This window comes from Artemia sp. Qi Xiang Cuo, chromosome 5 (genome assembly GCF_049724085.1).
Source record: "Artemia sp. Qi Xiang Cuo chromosome 5, ASM4972408v1, whole genome shotgun sequence".
In the NCBI taxonomy this organism is placed as follows: Eukaryota; Metazoa; Arthropoda; class Branchiopoda; order Anostraca; family Artemiidae; genus Artemia; species Artemia sp. Qi Xiang Cuo.
This window is the reverse complement of record NC_142798.1, coordinates 37651003-37675072: the sequence shown is the minus strand read 5'-3', so window position 1 is coordinate 37675072 and position 24070 is coordinate 37651003. Positions and strand designations below refer to the sequence as shown.

Sequence of the window (24070 nt, the reverse complement as noted above, 5' to 3'; positions counted from 1 at the left end):
TGATAAACAGAAAAAAGAGACATAAATACTCGTCTACATTTATAGTTTTTCTACCAGTTTTTCCAAAAAATAGACTATCTGGATTATTAAAGTGCATTCAGGTGCTTGAAAATTCTTTTTTTTCGAAAATGCTGTAGAGAATGCCACGAACATAGATCGTAGCTATTGATGACCCTATGATAAACACAACTAATAGTGGTTCAGGCCCTAAGTTTTTCAAATAATTTATTTGGCAAAAACTAGTGGAAAAACAATAAGACAGCTATATGATCTAATCTGTTTATCACAACCTGAATAGAATAAGTTTCACGAGAACTCTCGCCACTCCCAGTAAATTTTTCTATAAGATGTCTCCAGGGACAAGGGCATAGGAACAGTTAACTAGAATTTTAAGTATCAATATGAAAGCACCTATATGATAAAAAACGAGCATTTAGAGCATCAGCGTGAAAGGTCCTCTGTAATACGACATTAGTGGGAGTGATATGACAAAAAGAAGGAAGTGTGTACACATTCAATGGATGTTATTATTCAGAACACATTTAAGAAAGAAAAAAAAAGTTAAAAGTGATTGCGATTTGCTAATGGGAGCATTTAATTAATCTCCATGAAAGTTTTGGTACAAATTTTGTTTTTAAAAGTATATTTATGCATGATTATTTATTTTCGCACTGCCGATACTTAAAGAAAGAAATATGAAAAGTGTGAAGAGACTTGATATAGCGCATCTCTGGCCCAGTCACTGGTCATATTGCGTCACTGGCCCAGTCACTGACGAGGTCACTAGACATTGTTATGGGATACCAGTGAGCATAGTGGATGTTTTTGCGTTGCTGAGTCGTTGTGTGATGTCACCAGTGAGATTTTGAATCACTGGGATTCAAGAGCTCCAGTCACATAAATCATTGAAAAGACGCGTAAAGCTAAGCACTCACTGGTCCAGTGACAGGTTAATATAGTAACAGCTATTAACATAGTGGCGCGAAAATACACTCTAAGCTTTGCTTGCTCTTTTCTTCTTTGAATTGAAGTTAACCCTCAACTAATAAAACATAAAAATTGAATTCAAGAATTGCAAACCGCTTGACTGACTTATCGTCTATGAGCATACAAATTATTGCAACAACACAAAATAGTTGAACTAAACAACTGAAAAAAATTGAAGGCTTCTCCACCACATTTTAGTTAAATATCTGTCTCTGTCCTCTCTATAACCAAGTATTTCATACCGAAAATCACTGGGTGATCTTTGCTCCTCAGTGATAAGAATATGAATATACAAGTTCCTCACACACAGATAGATACAAACACGTTTACGTTTTTCACAACAGAGAAAGATTATTGGACAGCGTTGCCGCCGTCAGTAGGATTTTACTAGATCTAGTAAAAAAAATCTGGTAAATTTAGAGGATCTATTCAATTTCCAAAAATCTAGTTAAAAGTCATGATTTGTAGTTAACAAAACTTTCGTTATTTTCCATGAATTCAGGGAAAAAAAAAGGGTCCATTCATTAAAAAATCTTATTTCAATTATGTTAGATATTATGCCTACTATTACTCACATTTTTGTGATTTCGCGTCAACCTTGACGCTTAAAAATCTCTACTTTTCTCTCGACTTCTTCTTGATACTCACTTTGAAAGGCAAACTATTTAAAACCAGGACTGGCATGTCGGCTTAATTTGTTTTCAGAAAATTTTTCCAGACTCTCATAACAGCTGTGACGCTTGTTAGTTAGCCTTGTCCCTATTTAAAGACGCTGCTGGAAACGAACTTTTTCCATACTTGCCCAAATTCTTTCTGACTCTGTGCAGCCCCATTCAAGTACTGGGGCAGAGATACAGTTCTTGATTTTGTCGGTCATCAAAACTAAAAACCAGAATAGGCTAAATGTCACGAGTGTTTCGTCCCTTATGAAAACGAAGCAACTTGTTCTCAGGTCTTCAAGTGGAGTACATGACTGGGTGATCCCCAGCAATTTGACTCGGGCTATCAAGAAATGGAAACAAGTAGACCCCTTCAGTCAGAATTCGACACTAACGGGTACTTTAAATTCAGATGAGGCCGAGGACGACTAAAGCCTTTTAAGTGCGACTTTTTTTTAATTGAGACTACATATTTTTCTTCTTACTTGTTAATTTGTAGGCTTTGCCAGACATGAAGACTATTGACACAATGTTATTTTTTCTAAAACTAATTATTGTGTATTAGCCTATAAGTTTTCTTTTTCTTTGCAGGCCTAGTCCAATTTGAGGCGCACTTTTCAATTTACATATTATTACAACTAAACCGGTAGCCAACTACTTGATTTCCGTTTTGAAGTGACATAGATTGTATTGGTTTTTGATTCCCTTGAATATAAACGAGAGAGAAGCCAGAAAAAATCCGTTAAAAAAAAAAATCCTAAATTAATTGCTTGAATATTTGCCAGAAATCCTTATAAGTAGCCTTTCCCTTATCTAAAGACCAGCCCAATTAGTGTTCTAAAAGCGGCACATTTCCTCTTAAAAATGCAAATTTGAAGGGTTTAGATTTAAAACCTAAAAACGGAAACTTGGGGACGAATTTCAAAAGCTGTCAGTTTCAAAAACACCTCAGATTCTAAGCATTTCATCGTCTGAATTGCTTCGTGAATATGAGTTGTAGCTGTTTTTCTTCGTTGATTGTTTTTTAATTTTTCAATATATCCTGAACTGAATATATCCTTATGACCTGAAGACCATTGATAAATTTAAAGCCGGGCTTCACCAGCAGGATTTCCAGAATCTAAGATTCCAGACTTTTGTTTGATGTTTTGGATACACCGCATCTGGAATATGAAGCCTATCCAGTAGTACATCCAAATAAAAAAAAAGGGTTTTTGAACTTACAGGTTTCCAGAATTTTCAATCATACTATGAGCACGAAAGAAAAGAGGAAAAGAAAAAAAAGAAGAAAAAAGGAAAAGAGATTGTGGAAATCCTATTGATTATCCTCCTATAGTAAAAATCGATGCTTGATGGTGCGCGTGCCGCGGTAGCTGCACAAATTTTTTTTGAGCATTTAGTAAAAACAGATTCGATTTAGTAAACTTTTCCTCTCAGATTTAGTAAATTCTTCCAGGCCAGGGTGGCAACCCTGGTCTTGCATCCAATAATTGCCGCGCCCGGAGTTAAGATAAGAATCTTAACTGAAAGAACAGGGATATCGATGCATATCTACATTGAAAGTTTACCTTCCAGTTTTTTGTCTTAAAAAATTCTTTTTTTATAAAATAGTGCTACTTAGCAAAAAAAGTGCCACTTTTTGCTAAGAATTGTCCTAATAGTGTCAGGTGACCCGAAAAGTGCCATTTAAAAAAAAAGTGTCAAAAGTGACACTAAAGTGTCACCGGTGGCAACCCTGTCTTGGAAGACTCGTAATAACATTTGTAATGTCACTGTCAAGAATAATTTGTAATGAAAGTTGACAAAGAGTCAGCGAGCACTTTAGATAGCCGACCATCAACTCCACGGGCTTTCATTTTACATAGAAGCCTCTTTTGTCATACGCGGTCAAACACTTCTGCGATGACAAAAGAGAAAAAGTGATAGTTGCGCCCTTGGGACAGAAGCTCAACCCACTCTTGATCCTGTGCAATGAGACAGTCTAACGTAGATTGCTTCTACGAAAACTGTTTTATGTGTAAGCCTACAGCTAATGTGCCTCGAGGTACTAATAAAAAGATGTATTTATGGCGCTCTCATACACATTCTCCTACGCAGGATAGGAGGCTGATTGGGTGATAATATCCTAAACAATTGTGGTCAGCATCTGTCGTCAGGGGAGCCCCCCCCCCCCTGGAAAATTCCTCCACTCGCCAAATTGAGCAGCCTCAGAAAACAAAAATACAAAATTGATACCTCAAAAATGTCGATCAGATGTCCTAAGGGGTAACAAAAGAACCAGATATCAAAAACAGTTTTAAGACAGGGGCTGGTTGGTCTCGAATCACTTTCGACTTATAAAAAAGAACTAGGACTCTCAATTTCCTACCGAATGAGTATCCTCCAAAGCTCCTACAACCATGAGAGGGAGTTGGGATGAGGAGGGGATAGCTGCCCTCCTAAACTGGAAATCCTACACATTTTAGGGTTTAATATTACACTTTACTTTCACAATAACAGCGTAGGCCAGAAATATTCCTGGAAATCAAGAGGTATTATATACCAATTTCCAAAAGGGTGCTGCAAGGTGACACCTCCCTTCGTATTGCATAAAAATATTTTTGGCGTTTATTTTAATTTATTATTTAACTGAAGCAATTTGCTTCATAATGCAGTGATGTATTATTAAGGACGGGCGGTAGATCTTAGTGTATGGGGTAAGATGCCTAAAGGAGTACGTTTCAATGGTCTAATTTTCTAGCCTCATCGAAAATTAGTTAAGATGAAAATTAAATTGGTCTTGGGACTTGTTGTCTAATCCTTCTTGTTTCCCACGTATATTTTTGGTCTATGCCTTTATTATTGGTGCGGAGGGGGAGGGAGTATTATTGTCCTTGTAGTGACCAAGTTGATTCAAGTTATGTTTGATGAAATTGTGTACAGTAAGGTATAATTTCGCATCAGCCATTATGAAGGAGTGTCTGTTGGTTGCTGCAGAGTGGGGAAGGGGTATGAGTGCCTTAAACCACCTAGGAGTGGAATGTTCTTTTGTTAATTAATTTGTTATGGTTTGTTAATTTTTCTAATTAATTTCTGTTCTTTTTTTATTGCCAAACTTTTTTTCCCCTATAATGAATGTTTCCAGTTTTTCATGTCTCTGGGGTAAGAATTAAAATATCCTATTCTAATTTATAGTTCTAATTAGATGTTTTGATTGAGAACACCCCTCAACCTTCCCTGAAATTTTCAACGAAATTCCATTAGTAGTTCCTAAATAAAAATGAAAATTGAAGTGAAATAAAGTCTTGAATTGTTGAGCTTTCAGCAATTAATATCATTATATATCAAATATTAAGTTTAATTTTATTAGTTCTTTGCAAGGACTGTTCAAGACACATCTAGTTTTTAATAAAAAGCAAAGGACTCAGTAGGCTTTAGACTTTTACAGGTAGGGGAGGGGGAAAGGGGCAGTAGCCAAATTCTTGTTTGTAGAGATTTTTGTTTGTTTTAAGTATGATCTGAATATTCAGTTTAAGTTTTACCCATTTTTAAGATTTATTTGTTCATTTATATTAATACCTGTTGTGTGTTCGTTGCTATGATTGTTTATTTAGTTTCTGTTCGTAATGGGTTTCATTTATTCTTTAATAGTAATTTCTGGTCGTTTTCAGTTTTAATTATTATAGGAATTTATTTCTGCTAGTCTTAAGTTTAATATGACTTGTTTTTTGTTTTGAAAACTTCTTTTTCAGAAAGTTTTTTTTTTATAATTAATCTTAAGAATGGGCAACTTGCATAACTTACAGCCCTTGACCCTGTGGCCTGAAGTGGAGTTTTTAACCCCAGAGGCATGGTTATTTGACCTTTTAGAGCAACATGACTATTTTTTAACAAAATGGCTATCTCAAATTTTTTGATCGGATGTGTTTGGGGGGAAAAGGCGTGGGGAGGGGGGCTGGTTGCCCTCGAATCACTTTTAACCGTTTTCTGGGAAAAAAATTAATAAATAAAAAATAATACGCTGAAGCCTTATGGCTGTTCAGCGTAGGCAACGCTATAGCATTGCCTCTGGCTCAAACAGGTGTGTAGAACATTCAATTTCCCTTCTCATGAATGTCCGAAATTATCCTGGTGAGATTGGGGGAGGGAATTTTCCGCTGGGAGAGTTTTTTTTGAGGGGGGATACGCCTAGCGCTGCCTTCGGGACAGTGACAACGAGAGTATTTTTTCCATGGTTTCATCAGAGCATTTATCATGTGCTGAAGGTGATCCAACTTGAATTGGAGACCACCGACATTGCAATAGGGTACAGTAAATGTATCTGTAAGAATGGTCTTGAGACGTGCATTTGGTCGCCTGCTCTGGTTTTCTAAACTGACTTTTAAAGTCGAAAGTTTTTTGGGTACGTTTGTTTGTTTTTTTGTTTTTTTTTTATTACCAAAGTTTGATAATATTAAAAGATGTGGCTTTCCGAAAAAAATCCAAATTTAGTATTTTCTCTTGACACTTCGGTAGTCCTAAAAGATAAGGCTTGCCAACCGAGTTTGTGAGCCCTTAAGCAAAAAAGTAGATTTTCTAAACCTATACGAACTTACAAGCTAGGATAGTGAATTGATTTTAATCTGTTCAGCTTATCACCTAGACGTAGTCCCAAGAATCTAAAAGAAAATAAGCAGAATCTGACATCTTCTATTACAGCATTTCGGTTGAAGGTCCATCTTCCTTTGTGTGTTACACTTTTAACTGATTGATAAGCCACTACTTCCCTTGGAGTGATTGATTCGAAGTTGTGTGAGCAACTTCAAATCTAGTGACAATGCGCTTATAGTCGGCAGCATTGCAGTGAAATGGATACAAAAGGTCTTAACGTCAATTACCACATTTAGGTAGTGTACTTAAATGACAGGCAATCGAATTTGGCATTTTCGCACCCCCAAAACATCTGTTGGTATCGTGATCCAAGAATTAAGCTTCTAAACTGTAGAATATGGATTACCTGGAACACAGCAAATTCCAGTCGTACATTTTCATTTTAAACACTATCGAAGAGAAAAAGAGATTACTCTCGGGTAAAATATGTGCTTTAATGCCATTGGCTTACGTCTGTGACGCATTTTCGTAAGCCAATCACATTATTGCTGAAGTGCATGTCAGAAAGAGAAGAAATATAATTCTGCCATTTGAAGACCCGTTTGATTCTCTTGTATGAAATGTTAAGCCAGTAAAAAGAACAAAAGATTCTTTAGTCACGGGATCTTTTTTTTTATACAAGTAGTCTCTCTGTGTCTCTGTAGTGCCACTTTACCTCTGGTGCATTTCATTTCGAAGATCGTTTTCCCTTGTTTCTATGATTGTGTAACTTTCCGTAGTATGATTCCCAAATTTCGCAATGGCTTCAGAGTTAGTGAGAATAGGCTTCGAGAGAAAAACAATGGAATGGACAAGAAAGGGATTAAATGTCAAATACTTCCGAAAGTGGGATGCTGCTTAAAATCTAAAGTAACGATGTATCTTCTTTTCTTGTCTTAAATGGAATCCATCTATTCCAGTATCTTTCATTCTATGCTTGTAGTCATCATGTAAACAGCTAGTGATCTGCAAAGTTTTCAGAAATTTTGTTAGTCATAATGCAAATGAGCGCCTCTTAAAAAACTAAAGTTTCTCTCACGGTGACTACAAGATTCGGGCTTTGGAAGTGTCTTTAAAAAAATTGAAGGCGATACCATGCAGATATCGTCCACAGGGTCCAACAAAGAATCAAAGATGGTCCACTAGAGTATCAAAACTTTGCTTGAACTCAACCGCGATCTTCCTCGATGTTCTAACCCCACCAATCAAGCAGAGTCATACACAACTAAGTCCATGTTGTTCAATAAGCACTTGTCCAAATTTAATTGCAGCATAGTAAATTACTATCTTGTTAAGCTAGTACGCAAACGTGGTACAATACGCACTATAACTTTGGACCTGTAGGCCTGAAACTGTGAAACGACTGAGTTCATGGAATAGTAATGGCGTTCTCGAAACGGCCCTTGAGGCACCCATAAAATTTTCTCTTAATATCACCTATGGAATTCGCCCATAACTACTTTGATATTAATTAAAGACTTATCAGCCCACTCATAAAGGACTGTATTAGAGAATAGCCTTTATAAGCTGGCACGAAATTTGTTATTTAATGTTGCCATCAATTCCATCACAACCATTCATTCCACGACACGAAGCAAAGAAATTCCAGTCACGTTTCACCTACATTCACAAAAATATTAGCTTAAGCATCCAGTTTATTTCTTCTTCTTCTTTTGCATTGTGATCCCGAGCGATCTTTGAAACAGTGAATTCTGCCTTGGCAAGGAATTGCAGTTTTTAGGGAAAACTCTCTTACTTTTCAAGGAATAGTAGTCCAATATACTTTTTGCGAGGTTGAAAATGTAAAATTTGTCAGTATCTGATGATACTGACAGCACTCCTTATAAGAGGATTAATTGACATTGAGGTTCTCCTGTGTCCTTTTTACTGGAATTTACGCCCCCTAAAAATGTATTTCACCAGATTTGAAGTTGATTACACAGCTTGGAATCAATCAAACTAAAGCAAGTGGCTTATAAATCAGTTAAAAGAATCATGGTCAACTGTAAGATAGACCCTGAACTTAAATGCAACAAAAGACTGGTAAAAGTAATACACTTTGAAGAGAAAATAAACATTTGTCACTATGATTTATGATATTTCAGGTAGTATTTCTCTTTACTCTTGGCTTCGACACTTTTTTATTCCAGTGATTCAAAAAAGAATCCTCTAGTACATGAAAATTGTGCAATAAAAGGAAAGATGGTCCACCTGGTCTAACCGTGGCCAAGTGTATTTTTTTCTTACTTGTTATTCATGGATCTCAATGCTAGTAGATTTTGACGGGGAGGGGTGGGAGGAAATCGACCATTTTGATAATTTTCTAAATTACAATGAAAGAATTTCCAAAACTGAATGTAATTGGTTAGTTTTCTTTTGAGACAAGCACCTGTAATCTTTTTATATTTGTTGGACGCAAAATTTAAATGTCTGAAATTCTAGTTATCATAGTTGCAGTGAAAGCTGCAACTTAGTGTTTTTTAACAGGAGGCAATCTTCAACTTTATTTCTATTAGAGTTTGATAGCTGAATCAAATTGTAAGATTTGTTATTTCTTGAAAATAATTTGTATTCATTTTCAGGATCGTGGAAATAGAGACCGTGATGGGCAGCGTTCCCGTGACTATCAGCGTCAAGAAGACCAAGATGGACGAGACGGTTATTCACGCGAGCGTGGGGAGAGACGTGAACGAGACTACCCTCGTAATCCACAACAGGCTCGCCGAGGTGGCAGGAATCAGTGAATGTTATTTGAATCGCATCCCGGAATGTCTTATTTCTTGTAGGATTCGCGAGTTTATTTGAATTATTTACTATTAAACAGTTAGTGAGTAGCTACTATAATGGAGCTCTGTGGAAAAAAGACGTGTTTTTTTTTCTTTTTTTGTGACAGTGAAAAACTTTCTCAAGATACTTAGTGGTGTTGAACTTCTTTCCTTTTACCCTATTAACTAATCATTTATTATCATGGATATATTGTAGACAATTAAATGTACGATTATGAATGTATGTTATAAACACTGCACTAAATTAATGGAGAATTTTGATGAAACTGGTGACAAATTGGATCTGTCAGTAAAAACAATGATTGTACGTGGTGGTATGAAATCATACGGATTATTTTATTTAAATTTTGGTGTAAAATTGAATTCCGGACATCTTGTGATGAAACCTGGTCAAAAGAAAATGTATTTGTTGTTTTGTCATGCTGTTAAGAAGTGCAGAATTTTCCACGTCTTATAGCGCCAATCCTCTATTATGTTGAGTTTAAAAATACAGCTTTATTCTGGATGTGGCTAAAAATTTTGTTCGTGTTTTGTTTTGACATTAGCCAATAGAATTTAGGTTAATTCACATATTTTTTGGATATGATAAAATATCATGTGTATTATTTCTCTCAAAAAAGTATGCAGTGACCAACTTATCTTTCTACACACTGAAAATCAAAATGTATTCAAAGACTATTCGTTGCATGAGTAATTCATTTGTAAACGATTTCCTATTCATTTTTTTTTCTTTTTAGAAAGTTATGCAAGGGAGCTAAATTATATTCTAATATATACAAAATTATGGTTTTTTCGTCCAAGATCTCAGGCGTCAAGATGGCGTAATGCTGAATTGTTTTTTTCAGTATTTTGGCTGAATTAATCCACTTTTTGTCATTTGGTTCTTTCATTTCAATAGTAAAGTTAGTAGAATATAATAATATCAATAATAGAATATTATATAGATGATGAAAACAAATTGGCAACTCTAGCAGCATGCTGGTTCCAAGATTTTTAATAGTTTTTTGTTCTTCTTCATTGGATTGAATCTTTTTTTTTTCTTTTAACAAAGTTTAATAAACAATTAATCATTTGCTTGTAACTTATGTACAACCGCCTTCAAAGTATTCTTCATTAGCTGTTATAAACTTGTGCTGACATCCTTTCTAATCCACAAGGCGCTGATATAAGGATATTTACAGTGTCATTTTCATATCATTAAGCAATTCTGCCTTTGTCTTCTTTAGATGCCTAAAACAAACCTCTTCCAATATTTTTTTTATCTTTTGAAAGAAATAAAGAAAAGAAGGGTGGCCTTTACCGTGGCAATGGAACGTAATGTAGTGTTTTGCTGACACAACAAACTTCGAGTGAAGTTTGACAAAATGTGAGATGATAGTGCAAGATCCAGGACTTTATTTTTACACTCCTTTTTCCCAGACGGCTTCTTGCAAATGGCGTAAAAGCTTAAGGTAACACTCGGTATGCCCCTTATTTATAAACCCACGGTAGACTGTTTTGGTATCATACAGGAGAAAGAAGAGCCTCACCTAGACATTTGTTGAGGTAACTATGAGTTGTCAGTGACTTTAACCCTCATTTTATCTTTGATAATGTACTACTGCCGCTTTTTTAGATCCTGACTCCACCTTGTTTGATGCCCATAATACCATGCAATTACGGAGTTGTTTGGTTTTAACTATGGATTAAAGCAAATTCCACTTCTAGCAGCGTTGATAGTCCCTAAAGATTATCATGGGACGAAGTTCCCCAAAATTTCTTCTACTGTTTATTTTGTAAGATGATCTCTGCAGTTCATCAATGACCTTTTAAAGTATTTATATCACTCATTTGTCCCCAACAAATACATCAACAGCAAGTGCTGGCAAAATCAACAAAAATTTCCTTATCTAAAAGAGTACAGCAAGACCTTACCCAAGGCAGACAATAACAACCCCAATCGATTTTTTTTAAGGCCTGGGATCAACATAAATTTTACAGAATTCCCAAATAGCGTGCTCATAAAATGATTGAAAACTTGAAGTTTTAATCAAGGTAGTGTCTGAATGTGCAATAACGATATTTACAGTGTCATTTCATATCAATAAACAATTCCAAAATCATCAACGCAAATGGCTTGCAAAAACAGATCACAGGACGTTTGGACCACAGAAAACTCCCTTTTCGGATTTCTAACCTTAAGCGGTGACATTGATGAGTCAAAAATACTTTAAAATGTACTTACCTTTTCAGTATTTTTGTACTCTCACCTCATTATATATTCGAAATATAGGTTGCACTATGTTGTAGCTGTTGCTATGACTACAACCTATTATCTAGGCTACAAGTGCGTACACTACGGTATTTAGATTTCTAATTTTAGAAATCTTAGATTTAAATTTCAGTATGATATGTTTCTTTTGCCATTCCTTTCATTGGATTCAAATGAAAGTTTGGTAGAATTTGAGCCAAACCAGGCAAAGTCTACTGAATTGAACAGAAAAAATTATTGCTAGATTAAAAATTTGAAGATGATATTATATAATTAAACAAACCTAAATTCTCTTTTACCTCCAGAAAAAATAACTGTGACTTCATCATTTGTTTTTGATTTGCCTTTTGGCACTTCTTCCATTTCTATGTCATTTTCACCTCTACTAGTTCTGTTTTGATGTTTTCTTTCTATTGATTGTCTTTTTATTTGCTTGATAGAAGAACAATTTCATGAATTGTAGATCAAGAAATATATTCCCGATCTTCACGTCCTTAAGAAAAGGAATCAAAAATCAACTTGATGGATGAAATATATTTTTACAAAAATGTAAAAAAGAGAAGGAATAGTCTAAAAAATATCAAGCCTTAGTTTTCCCTCATTCTCAACAAGGTAAAGCATATCTGCGACAGCTTGTTCGACAATCCCTTCGTCAGCTCGATTTGAAACCTGAAAAAAAAAATCCGATAAAAATTGGAAAAAAATATAATTCCCACTAAGTACGTTTTGATCAGTGTATAGCAGATTCCGAAAGGGATGGTGAAACTGTTTTGAAGAATCGTAAATCATTCCCATGCCTATCTGGCTCGCTCGACGATTTTACTTTATCTGCCTTTTTTTTACCTTTAATTGTCGAAACACCCAATTGACTTTTACGTTAACAAGGGTAGTCCCTATAAACAACAAATTAACATCAGAAATCTATCATTGCCAATGACATTTTGAGGCATCATAGAAGATATGATCGACGGGAAACATTGAATTTGTGAAGGAGAAATAAAAGCTTTTAAATAAAACTAGTTCGATTTTTCTCAGCCATCCTTTATCGCCAAACTATTCAGAGATTACAAAATCAGGCTGTAAACAGGACGCAGCAGGTGCTCATTTGAAGGCACCATCTTGCTAAGAAATTTATTATGGTCAGGATCAAGGCCGTACCCAGGAGGGTAGGGTATTTGAACCCCCGCCCCGAAATGTTTGATTCGTAAAAGCGTAACAAAAATGGATATAAACAAATTTTTTATGCACCCCCCCCCCGAAAAAAATACTTGTGTAAAACACCCCCCGAAAAAAAAAATCCTGGATACGGCCTTGGTCACGCTTAATAAACCTAGAGAATGTCTTATAAATAAACAGTACAGAAGTCACATCAAATACACTCAGGACTCTTTGATACCACCTCATATAGTACAAGAATAATAAATTCCAATGAAGTTTCGCCAAAGATGTATTAGAAAGAGATTGTCTATTTTCGGGACCAAGAACATATATATACCAAGAACATTAAAAATAAATCTTACTGCTTGAATTGGTTAAAAGGAAGCTTACTCAACCGTAATTAGCGTTAAAAATTAGGAAAAATCAGGAATTTAAAACAGGTTTTAGTGTGGCTAGTATTTTGGTTGCCTTAGTTTGCTAATCAGACGAAAAGAATGGAAGATTGCCCATGAGGCGATTGTGTTTCATCTTATTTTCATAATAAATTTAAAAAAACAAGTTTTTTAAACTGAAAGTAAGCAGCAACATTAAAACTTAAAACGAACAAAAATTATTACGTATATGAGGGGGGTTACTCCTCCACAACACCTCGCTCTTTACGCTAAAGGTTTATAGTACTTTATAAAAAAAAGCTTCTTATTGTTCTAATTAGACGAACATAGTGTTTCAGTGTTTAAACGAACATTAGGAGTCGTTCTTAAAAAATTGGGACATAATTCAAACTAGCGTAAAGGGCAAGGTGTTGTGGAGGAGTACCCCCCCCCCTCATATACATAATAATTTATGTTCGTTTTAAGTTTTAATGTTACTCCTTGCTTTCAGTTGAAAAAACTTGTTTTTTTAATTTAATTTCTGATCGTTTTTTAAATAATGCCAGGAAATGTGGCAACTCCACGGAAAAAAACCCTCTTCCCTAAGGATTTATTCTCTAGGCAATTCACAATCCTGGTGAAATTTACCCTGGACAATTACCCTGAATATCTCCAAACATAAAATTGAAATAGCAAAGAGGAAGCAAAATATAAGACGCATTTTACTTTGGAATTTTGACACATTCCCCCTGCGTAGAATATACCCTGAAAGGTTCACCCTGGGAGCTATGCTCTCCATGGAAACTTTTCCCCGAGAAATAATCCCCCCCCCCAAAAAAAAATGTATGCATACTTCCCAATAACAAATGCTATACGTAAACAATAGGCAAATTTTGTAACTTAGACCTATCCCAGGGGCTCTAGGAGGGTCACGATATGCCCAAAGACATAGTTATTTGGCCTTTCAACTATGCTGAACCAAATGGCTATCTCAAATTTTAATCGGACAATTTTCCGAAAAAAAGGCGTGGAAGGGGGCCTAGTTGCCCTCCAATTTTTTGGTCACTTAAAAAGATCATTAGAACTTTGAATTTCCATTCGAATGAGATGTTCGGGTCGGGCGTTATTGTGAGGTTCAGTTTTTCACTGAATTGATCCTTCCATCGTTCTCATTTTCCCTCGGTGTTCGTGATTGGGAGCCCGTGTTTATCTAACCCTGTAGGAGCGGCTGAGGATTTCTTTTTTGACAGTTCACGGACTTTCTTGTACACGAAGTGGATATTACCATTTTGAAAGGCTTCTTCACACTCACGACATTTGTCATTGACGTAGTGTCGTAGAGCTTGCCGGATTTTCTTTTCTACTAGGCGCTTCAATCTCTTGTACTCGTCCTTGCTTGTCGATCTACGTTGTTAGCATGGGCGCGCTTCTACACACATAGATCAATAATTTCGGGGGTGATCCACGGTTTATCCGAATGGGTCTGAATTCCCAGGATTTTACAAGCAGTTTCTCTGATGATGGATGCACTTTCGTCGACCAATCGGTCAATTTCTTCTGCTGCTGGAGCCTCCATGGGTTGGATTCTCGACAACTTGTTTGAGAGTGCTGTTTTATACCTGTTCCTTGATTCTATGTTGTTCAGTAGGTTGACACGATATTTTGGTAAGCTTTTCTTAGGCTGTTGGGGCTTCCGAATGCGCAAACGGAGCTCAGACATGACTAGAACGTGGTCCGAGTCGAAGTCACCACCGGCTATGGAGACTGTGTTCAGTACTGATGATTTCCATCGCTTGCAGACAAGTATGTAATCAATCATGTTTGCAGTGAGGCTGTCAGGGGATCTCCAAGTAACTCTCCTTTGTTCTCTATGACAGAGCATGGTGTTCTTTATGAAAATTCCGTTATCCCTACAAAAGTCGATGAGCACTTCACCCCTGTGGTTCTACCACCCATGCCCGAACTTGCCCATAACGTCTTCAAGTCCATCATTTGAATGTTCGACAATGGCGTTGAAGTCCCCAATCACGTACAGAACATCTTTCTTGGGAGCAGTGTCAACGGTGTGTTAGAGCTGGCTGTAGAATTCTTCGGCTTCTTGGTTATTCCGGAACGAAACTGGGGGGTAAACTTGGATTATGGTCATGTTGGCAATGGATCCTTTCAGACGAATGGTGATAATACGTTCAGAGACAGGATGGACGGGAAGAAGAGACTGTTTGGATCGCTTGGAGAGTAGGAAACCGACACCATTCTTTCTATTCCAGTGGAGGAAAGGTGAGTCTCAGATAGTCCAAGGATGTCCCAGCGGTAACGGTTCATCTCGTTTAGGACTAGTTCCCTTTTTCCTGGTTTGGCTAATGTGCGTACGTTTAGCGTTCCTAGTGAGAGATATGTTTTTGGGTTCAGGATAAACGAAGTCTTCTCTGACTGGAGAGTCGTCAAATCGGATAAATGATCGTCGGCTGCCCCGTACGTTGTAACAAAATCATTTTCATTATTATCATTATCAACAATGTCATTCTCGCAATTTGCAATTCTTGGTCTCATACCGTTGGTTACCCCGGACGCGGTAGCACGAGTTCTTACTTTCTTATTCGCCATTTTCATCATTTATATTTAAGAGAAGGAGTTTCATGGCTAATTTGTCAGGGTAGCGGTAAGCCACTCCTCTCTACCCTTAGCAGAGGCCATTTCCCATGCAGCTGGATCGTGTGACCTTCACAGTTGTTCCTCTAGGAAGGGATCCTCCCGTTTGGTGGTCTGCGACGCCGAGGAATTTTTCCCATTGCTGGGGGAAGGTGTGTAACCGCCGGGACATGTCCACACGCCAGTGGATCCTGCATGGTGTACATCAGAGGGGCCTTCCTCCTCCTCCGCCTGTATTTCAGACCCCCGGGCGAGGGTGTCCCAGTTTCAATTATGGACCCCCAGGAACTAGGTCCCCCCTAGGTACGCGCCTTCTATGAAGGTATCCTACATATCTGTAGGACGTTCCCCTATCCGTCACCTGGGGACGCACTGAGTGGCCTGGGGGAGGTCCCCTAAGAATATGACTAAGAATAAGAATTTATTCCAGATGCTGCTTGCTTCTGGAATATAATTATACACTGTAAAAGAAGTGCTTTTTTTGTTTGAATTGTTTTTTTTGTACTTTTATTTGTAATCACAGGAGTAACTAAACCCGTACTGCTACATGCACTTAAAAATAATATGAATTGCATGTACTGATACACATGCTGTCATAAACGGCATCAAATATGACATCATACGTTTCGTTAAGTTCTGACTCTGAACTTAAAGTAGACCCTCCATAAAAAAAAGTTAAGTTCTGCAAGCAACATGGGACCAGGGATAAGGGACAGCTGCAATTATCTGTATTTACTTCAGAAAAGATGTGAAGCCAACGAAGGGGTTCGCAAAATCGTTTGTAAATCACCCAATGACTAAGCAACTTCAACCAAGTGATGTTCCCAAGAAGCCACATTCTACAGCCTTGCTTCAGCTCAGCATGCCGAACATGTCATTCCAGACCACCCCAAATCAAGTTAAAGGCACTGCAAACAAGAAAAGTGATACAAAGTTTTTGAAGACAATAAAGCAGCAGTAGCTGAAGCTGATAAGTTGTGTAGCAAAAAGATTAGCACCGACAAGCTTTTTATTTCAATATTTAAAAAACAGGAGTACAGGCTCTAATCTCGAAACTAACAGGAGGTCTTGCTGGCCTCTCTACTCGTACTATTACAAGACATCTAATTACAGAAACGAAAAGGAAGGTTAAGTAGCTCTGGGCTCAACTCATAAAGGTGTGGGTTTCTAGAGCTCATTACGTAATGAAAAGTATTGATGGCAAGCTCACTTTGTTGCTCAGAATCCTTGACTTTAAGAGACTTTGAGTTGCTCTCACTAGCGCCAACATTATTTGTGCAATTTGTAGTAGCCTCTAGAAGTTCAGAATTTTATGAAAAGTCTTACTTATAATTACTGATTCAGGAGCTAATCCAGTAGAAGTAGTCAGAGACGGTGACATTAGAGAAGCTTATGTTTTGAAAACAACCTGCGCCATGAGGTGACTTATGCCCTAAAGTTGTGTGAATGCAGAAACCAGGCAGTGTCAGTGAGTGATCTGCTTGTAAGTGATTCCAGATTCAGTTCAGAATCTGGTGACAACACAGATGACTTGTTTGAACTGATTGTAGAAGATGCTGGCATTGAAGAAAGTGGGTACACTGACTGCAACAATGATGATGACACCTCAGAATTAAATAATCCAGACCTTGATAACGATAATGAGAAGTCAGTACATAGACAAAGAGGGTCTCTCGTAAAGCATTGACAGTGGAAGCAGTACTGGCATAAATGTGAATGCTAGTTCGAATCCTGAAAGTATCTTTCAAATTTCGTGATATTTCTGTAGCTATCTGCAAAACTCATAATCTTAGTCCATCCATCATAAAAGACATGAACGTTCGACGAAACAGCACCCTTACTATGATGGAAATATATTGTGCCCGAAAAGAGCCACTGGGCGACTTCTTTTACCGAAACCTTCGTGACTCTAAAATCAGAGAATTCGAACTCCATAGCAAAGAGTAGTTCATCATGGAAGCTGTCACTGAGGTTCTTCACGGATCAAATAGGTAACAGTGATAGCTAGAGGGCATAATTATGTTTAGGTAAGCAAAGTTGTGCTGATAATCAAAGGATTTTGTTTTCTTGATGATCAAGAGATATATATTTTTTTTTATACTTTCAAGATAATAATATACGGCTGAGTTGATCAATGGCCTGAAGAAACTATTAAGAAACTATTAGCTATTCAACTCAGGAAATGTTTTTCAGTCAGGCCCAAGTTTGATATGATGCGAGAGAGAGAGAGAGAGAGAGAGAGAGAGAGAGAGAGAGAGAGAGAGAGAGAGAGAGAGAGAGAGAGAGAGAGAGAGAGAGAGAGAGAGAGAGAGAGAGAGAGAGAGAGAGAGATTCAGCTCGTCGGTCAATCTCCTTGGTTGTCCAGCAGTTCATTTCCAAACAGAGAAGTATAAGAAGAATCTGCTCAAATCCAACCAAGCTCCATGCCTGTCCCAATTGACGTCACTCTTACTAAGGCAGGGATTAAACAAAATAGATCCCCAGAGATTCTTGATCACGAAAACTGCTTGCTTGCTGAGTTTCTCGATACGACTAGGCTACAGATGAACTCTTCCAGGAAAAATGCGAAAAATATAAGCGATTTAATCATATATTAGGGTTTAACTCCTATTTATTAAATATTATTGGGGCATACGACAAGACAGTTCCTGTCTTCGTGAATCAGAGACAAGGATTAGGAAAAAATCATTCTGATCTGCTAGAATTGTGGAGTACCTGTACTTTTACACTAATCCTGAGTTATGTGAAAATGCATGGATGCACCTCTTAGTGGCTGCAACTTGAGTACCCAGTGAGAATGCATTTAACATTGCTGTGTAGTGCTTTTACGCCAAAGCTGTTCTTACCAATGACTGCAAAGTCACTTGAACTACCAACGTTTTGATGTGATACATTTTAATTTATGTCGTCTTTTGATTATTTGGTCTTTTTAATTAAAATATCAGTAAGTAAATGTTTAGTTTACTCTTATAAACCCTAAGAAACTGAAAAAAATGGAAATGTTTGTTAAAACGGCTGTTTTTTTAAAGAAAGAAGTCGTTTCTGTTTTCAAGTAAAAAAAAGAAGGAAAAAGATAAACGGATTTCACTGTTTATTTTTTTGCCCGTTTCAGATTCTGTTCCGTTATTTAACTGCCAATTTTTGCCATTTCAGTTTTGGTCCAAAACATAAACTGTACCAACCCCTAGCTTAAAACCATAGACCTGACAAGGTTATCATAAATTATATTCGAGTAATTGCAAAATTATTCTGCATAGATTATTACATTGTTAACTTGATTAGTTAACCTCATTCTTTGGCTTCATCCTTCATCTGTAAAACGCAGTCTAGCCATGTTAATCTTTCTTTCATTAAATTTAACATATTCAAAATATATATATATACTGCATGCAGTACTATTTCAAACGTGTTTTAAATAATGGTTTTGCTTTCAGAGGTAATTAACGCTAGTCTGTGCTTTCAATTTTCAGGAACTTAAACAAGCTCAAAAGTATTAAAAAACTTTATGGCACAGTTTGTTTGTTGTTACCATAGGAACTGCTTTGGAATAACTGACAAAAGCATTCTTTTTACACAGCAGACCTTGCTCAATTTTGTACTTGTTTTTTTGAAAAGGTATGAAAAAATAACAAAGAATCTAACTTCATGATTTTCTCTATTTCTAACAAGCAGATCATGCACGTCTAGTTGTACTGCACTTCTAGTTGTTTCTCCTGTATACTTACGGGTTTAAAGTCGTATCCCTCTGGAGGATGCTTAAAATTCGGTCCAAAATTAACAGAGACAGTGGCAGATTTGAACAACGAAATACAGGGATAGTAGGTTCCATCATTGATGTCGGTAAAAGCTTCTCCTTGACAAACTCCATTTTTGAAGAATAAAATTTTGCTTTTTGCCATTGGTTTAACTTGCTTTAATGCTTCGGCAGTGCCATCTTTTTCTTCGTAATACAGGTAGCTTTTAAATTTGACTAGAGGCTGGAAAAGAAAATTGACTGTTAAGGTTAATCTACTTAAATTCTTAACATTGAAGACACAGACCAGGCGAATTTGAAACATGCCCATTTACAACCCGCTCACTAATAGATTCACCCCTTAGGGTGGTTTATTCCTTGATTGTATTATGAGTGTTGACTAAATGCTTGATCGGGAGATATTGCGAGTAAGCTGTATGACTCTAAGTGGCCCTCAAATATTTAAAAAGCCCCGCGTAATATTTTTAGGGGGGGGGGAGCGGGAATTATGATCACCAGCTGGAACGGCCTCCTGTGAATACAACACTGAAGCAAAAAAAGAGCAAGCAATGCACCGGTCTATTACCTATGGTCACTAACATGACTAGTGTGTCCTCCCCCTAGGAGCCAAGATATAGTCCTAAGTTCTGTGTAATGTTACTGAAATTCTTTTCCAAAATACATTTTTTGTGGTATGAAGCCAAAGATGATGAGACAGCCGCCAAAAAATAATGCCAGCCAACAAAGGAAGTAACAGTTTTGTATAGAAATTAAATTAAAAAAAAAGGTTTTTTAAACTGAAAGTAAGGAGCAGCATTAAAACTTAAAACGAAAAGAAATTAGTGCGTATATGATGGGGGTTGCTATCCTTTTAAACCTCGCTCTTCACGATAGTTTCTTAGCACTCAAAAAAAGAGCTTCTTATTGTTATAATTAAACAAACATCGTTTCGGGAGTCGTTGCTAAGGAATTGGGGCATAATTGAAACTTTAGTGTAAGGAGTGAGGTGCTGAGGAGGAGTAACCCTTCTCATATGCGTAATAATTTCTGTTCGTTTTAAGTTTTAACGTTGCTCCTTACATTCAGTTGAAAAAATTTGTTTTTTATTTAATTTCTGATCGTTTTTTAAGTAATGCCAGGAAATCTGGCAACATCTCCACGGATAAAGCCCTCTTGCTCACAGATTTATTCTCTAGATAATTCAATCCTGGTGAAAATCTACCTCGGACAAGTACCCTTAACATCTCCACGCGTAAAATTGAGTCGGCAATAAGAAAGCAATAACTAAGAAGAATTTTCGTATAGGAATTCTGGCAAATTCCCCTAGTTTAAAATTTCCCCTGAAAAATTTACCGCATGGAAAACACCCTCCCCATGGAAAATTATACCCGTGGAGAATCCCACCAGCAGAACCCCCCCCCCTGAAAAATGTATGCAAGCTTCCCAATAACAAATACTATACGTGAATAATGGTCAAATTTTGTAACGTAAAGACCTTTCCCCACGGGCTGTGGGGGGCCAAGATATCTCCAAAGGCATAGTTATTTGGCCTTTCAACAGTGGCATCGTTTGGGGGTTTCAAGGGGGACAGTTGCCCCCCCCCCCAGAAATTGAAAAAAGCTAGTATATAGCCCATACTCATTGACTCTCTTGATGTGAAACTTGTTTGCCCCCTCAATAAAAATACTGGATCTACGCCCCTGCCTTTCAACTATGCTGAAGAAAATGGCTATCTCAAAATTTTGTTTGGACCGTTTTGCGATAAAAGGGGCGTGTAAGGGGACCTAGTTCCCCTCCAATTTTTTTTGTCACTTAAAAAGGGCCCTAGAACTCTTAATTTCCATTTTAATGAGCCCTATCAAAATCTTCTAGGACCAATGAGTTGATACGATCCCCCCCGGGTAAGACTAAACTTAATGAAACCTACATATTTGAAACTAGCATGAAAATTCAACGTCTGATATATCTTATTGTATGAAAACTCTGTTTTTTAGAGTTTTGGTTACTATTGAGCCTGGCCGCTTTTTCCTTAAAGTTTTTTACCACGAACTGTTTCACTAGGGCCATATCGAACCATATTTGGGAGGAGATCTGGGATACGGTAGTATAACGGTAGCAGCCATTACATATGGGAATAGTGTTGAATGCGAATCTATGGGTCCCATGTTTTTGCTAGTAGCCTATAATGTCTAGTCCAGAAAGCTATAATTCCAGAAAGCAGATCAAAGCAATGATAAATTGTAGGACAGTCATTGAAAACTAGATAATAGCAACAGACTACCAATGAAAATATGGTCGTCATTCAGTTATCTAGTTTATAAATTAGCAAGGGTGCGGAAACCTCTTGTTCACTTTATATTTGGAATTGAAGTTCCATTTAAATGTTTCTGAATTATAATCCACTCAAATCTCTTGACCCAATATAATTTTTATCCCGTTGGTTCAATATCATTAAGTCTTGTATGCAGAATCAATCAATAAGCAAACCATACTTGTTCGGCTAATTTCTAAGTTCTATTATGCACCCCCACCATCATATGTAGATTTAGTCAAATCAGGTTGGTGATTTAACTTTTTTAGTAAGAGGGATGTGTGCATGAATATTTTTCGGGGAAGGCTCTAAAATAAAATACAAAAATATAATAATTTTAATAAGAAAATGCAGAAATATCCGGAAAAAAAAGGATATCAGGCCTCGGATCGATTAGGATTTCAGCTTCCAGGTCCCGAGATCACTTGCATCCGTACAGTTTTTGTAAAGAGCCTGGAAATAAAAACTTTACTGAATCGTCTTTACGAAAAGCAAAACAATTCTGGAAAGTAAAAAAAAGAAAGACATAAAAAATAAGATTATTACTGTTACACAGATTGAGACTAATTTTTGGCTGTGTCAATTATTAAACCCCAAAATGTGTTCAGTCTCAAATAGTCTGGAAACTTACAGTGTTTGTGAAACAGGGTCAACTAGACCCTAATAAAGACATAGCATTTTAGAAGTTGGTTGTATCAATATTAAGCACCTAAAACTGGCCAAAAAAAAACTTTTCCAGTTGCCATAAACTTACAGGGCATTTAGACAGAACCAATGGAGACCCTTTTTAAGCAGCATATAAAGATAAAGAAAGTATTAATAAAAATCGGTTATATCAAGTGGGGACACGCGAATTTCTAAAAACCTTAAATTCTCCTCTTTTTGGCTTGAAACTTACAGGGCATGAGAAAGGGACAAAGGGAGATAAATCAAAACCCCTATGCTTTCTAAAAGCCAGAATATTCAGAAATTCAGTACTTAACTGAAATAAATTCTTTTAAATGTTTTCATTTTTATAACTTTAAGATATCAAAATTGATTAAGAATTCAAGAAATCAATATCAGCAAATGTATAATGACCTGACAATGCACATTTTTTTCAGTAGATTTATTTGAATTTTTTCAGTAAAGTAAAATTTATATTCTGGCTTTTGGAAATCATAGGGGTTTAGATCCCTACTCACATTAATTCCTGCTCGTTTTGAGTTTGACTCTGTTATTTATTTTGATTTATGTTTGTTTTGGGTTTCATTTGTTTATTTATGCTGATTTGTGGTAGTTCTATGCTTGGTAGATTATTTGACTCTATTTTTGTTAATTTTTGGTTTAATATATTAATTTTTTTTTGAAAAAAACTCATTTCGTGGAAAAAGTTTTTTGAATTAATTTTTGAAAAAGTCAGTTGTTGTGTATTGATTTGCCAAACCCCAAAATGGGACAAACATTATTATTCTTCGGTCAACTAAATTGATATTGGTTAGTCAACAAGACCGGGTCGAGACAGAATTTAAGCAAAATGATAAACTTTAGAAGAAAAAAATCGGCTGTATCAATTCATAGTACGAAAAACTTTAGCGTTTTTCCTAGCTAATTGAAAACTACAAAACAACTGAACGTAAATGATAACATGGGAACCGCAATAGAAAAATAAGCGAAGAAACACTAGTTTGAATTTTTTACGAATTTCGAATTCTTTATTTTATCTAAATACAACAAAACAGAATTTTTTATAAATCACATTGTCGTGCATCTATTAAAAAAACAAAAAACTAATAGTTCTGACAAAACAGTACATGAAACAATTCTTTGATAAATAGTAGAAAAAGATAAAAGTATATTCAAGGGCTTCTACTAGCTAAGGGTCGAAACGGCCTCAGTGCTAGACTGAAAATTATAATACTCAATCCGTATAATTATAAATCCTCCTCTTCATCCACCCCATGCAAAAAATATTAGTGAACAGGTATTACACAAAACCACGGATGATAAAAAATTTTGACATAATGTTTAAACTTTTATAATTTTATAAATCTATGTTGCATTCCATTAAATTTCGATTAAAAAAAACAAAAACAATTTACAAACCCAGCAGTGGAAAATTCTACCGACACTTCGACAATTCACCCTCAATGAAACTATTTAAATTAATGCGAATACTAGGATAAGTAACAAAAAAAACCTGTTCCAATAAATTTTTCAACGAAAATCAAAGAGCCATACTATAACCTGAAACGACCCGAAATGAAATTATATAAAAAGTCAAACTTAATATTAACACAAATTGCTATTATACAATAAATGGAACATAAAACGAATTTCAATTAGAATTAATAATTAAATCAAAACTTGGAAAAAACACATTTTCCAAAAAGCTTTTCAGCGAAAAATAAAGAGCCATAATATATCCTGAAATGACCCGAAATAAATTCGTATAAAAAGTCAAACTTAATATGAACACAAATTCCTATGATCGAATAAATGAAATATAAAACAAATATCAATTAAATCAATAATTAAATCATGAATAAATATAAGAGATGCTACTTTGGATGAATAG

The 24070-nt window shown here is 36.2% G+C and overlaps 2 protein-coding genes across 4 annotated transcripts in view; one reads left to right on the top strand and one right to left on the bottom strand.

Annotated features, from left to right (window-relative positions):
* LOC148952107 (YTH domain-containing family protein 2-like) overlaps positions 1–9557 on the top strand; it is a 99515-nt gene extending 89958 nt beyond the window's left edge. For all 3 annotated transcript variants that reach the window (XM_089089549.1, XM_089089548.1, XM_089089550.1), the window contains one exon: positions 8837–9557. In XM_089089549.1, the coding sequence (XP_088945675.1) occupies positions 8837–8998 (162 nt within the window). In that variant the 3' untranslated portion in view covers positions 8999–9557. The remainder of the gene's footprint in view (positions 1–8836) is intronic.
* Positions 9558–11805: 2248 nt separating this feature from the next.
* LOC148952106 (set1/Ash2 histone methyltransferase complex subunit ASH2-like) overlaps positions 11806–24070 on the bottom strand; it is a 102121-nt gene continuing 89856 nt past the window's right edge. The window contains exons 9-10 of the mRNA XM_089088847.1: positions 19195–19446; positions 11806–11960 (exon numbers count right to left, since the gene is read on the bottom strand). Coding sequence (XP_088944973.1) covers positions 11862–11960; positions 19195–19446 — 351 coding nt within the window. The 3' untranslated portion in view covers positions 11806–11861. The remainder of the gene's footprint in view (positions 11961–19194; positions 19447–24070) is intronic.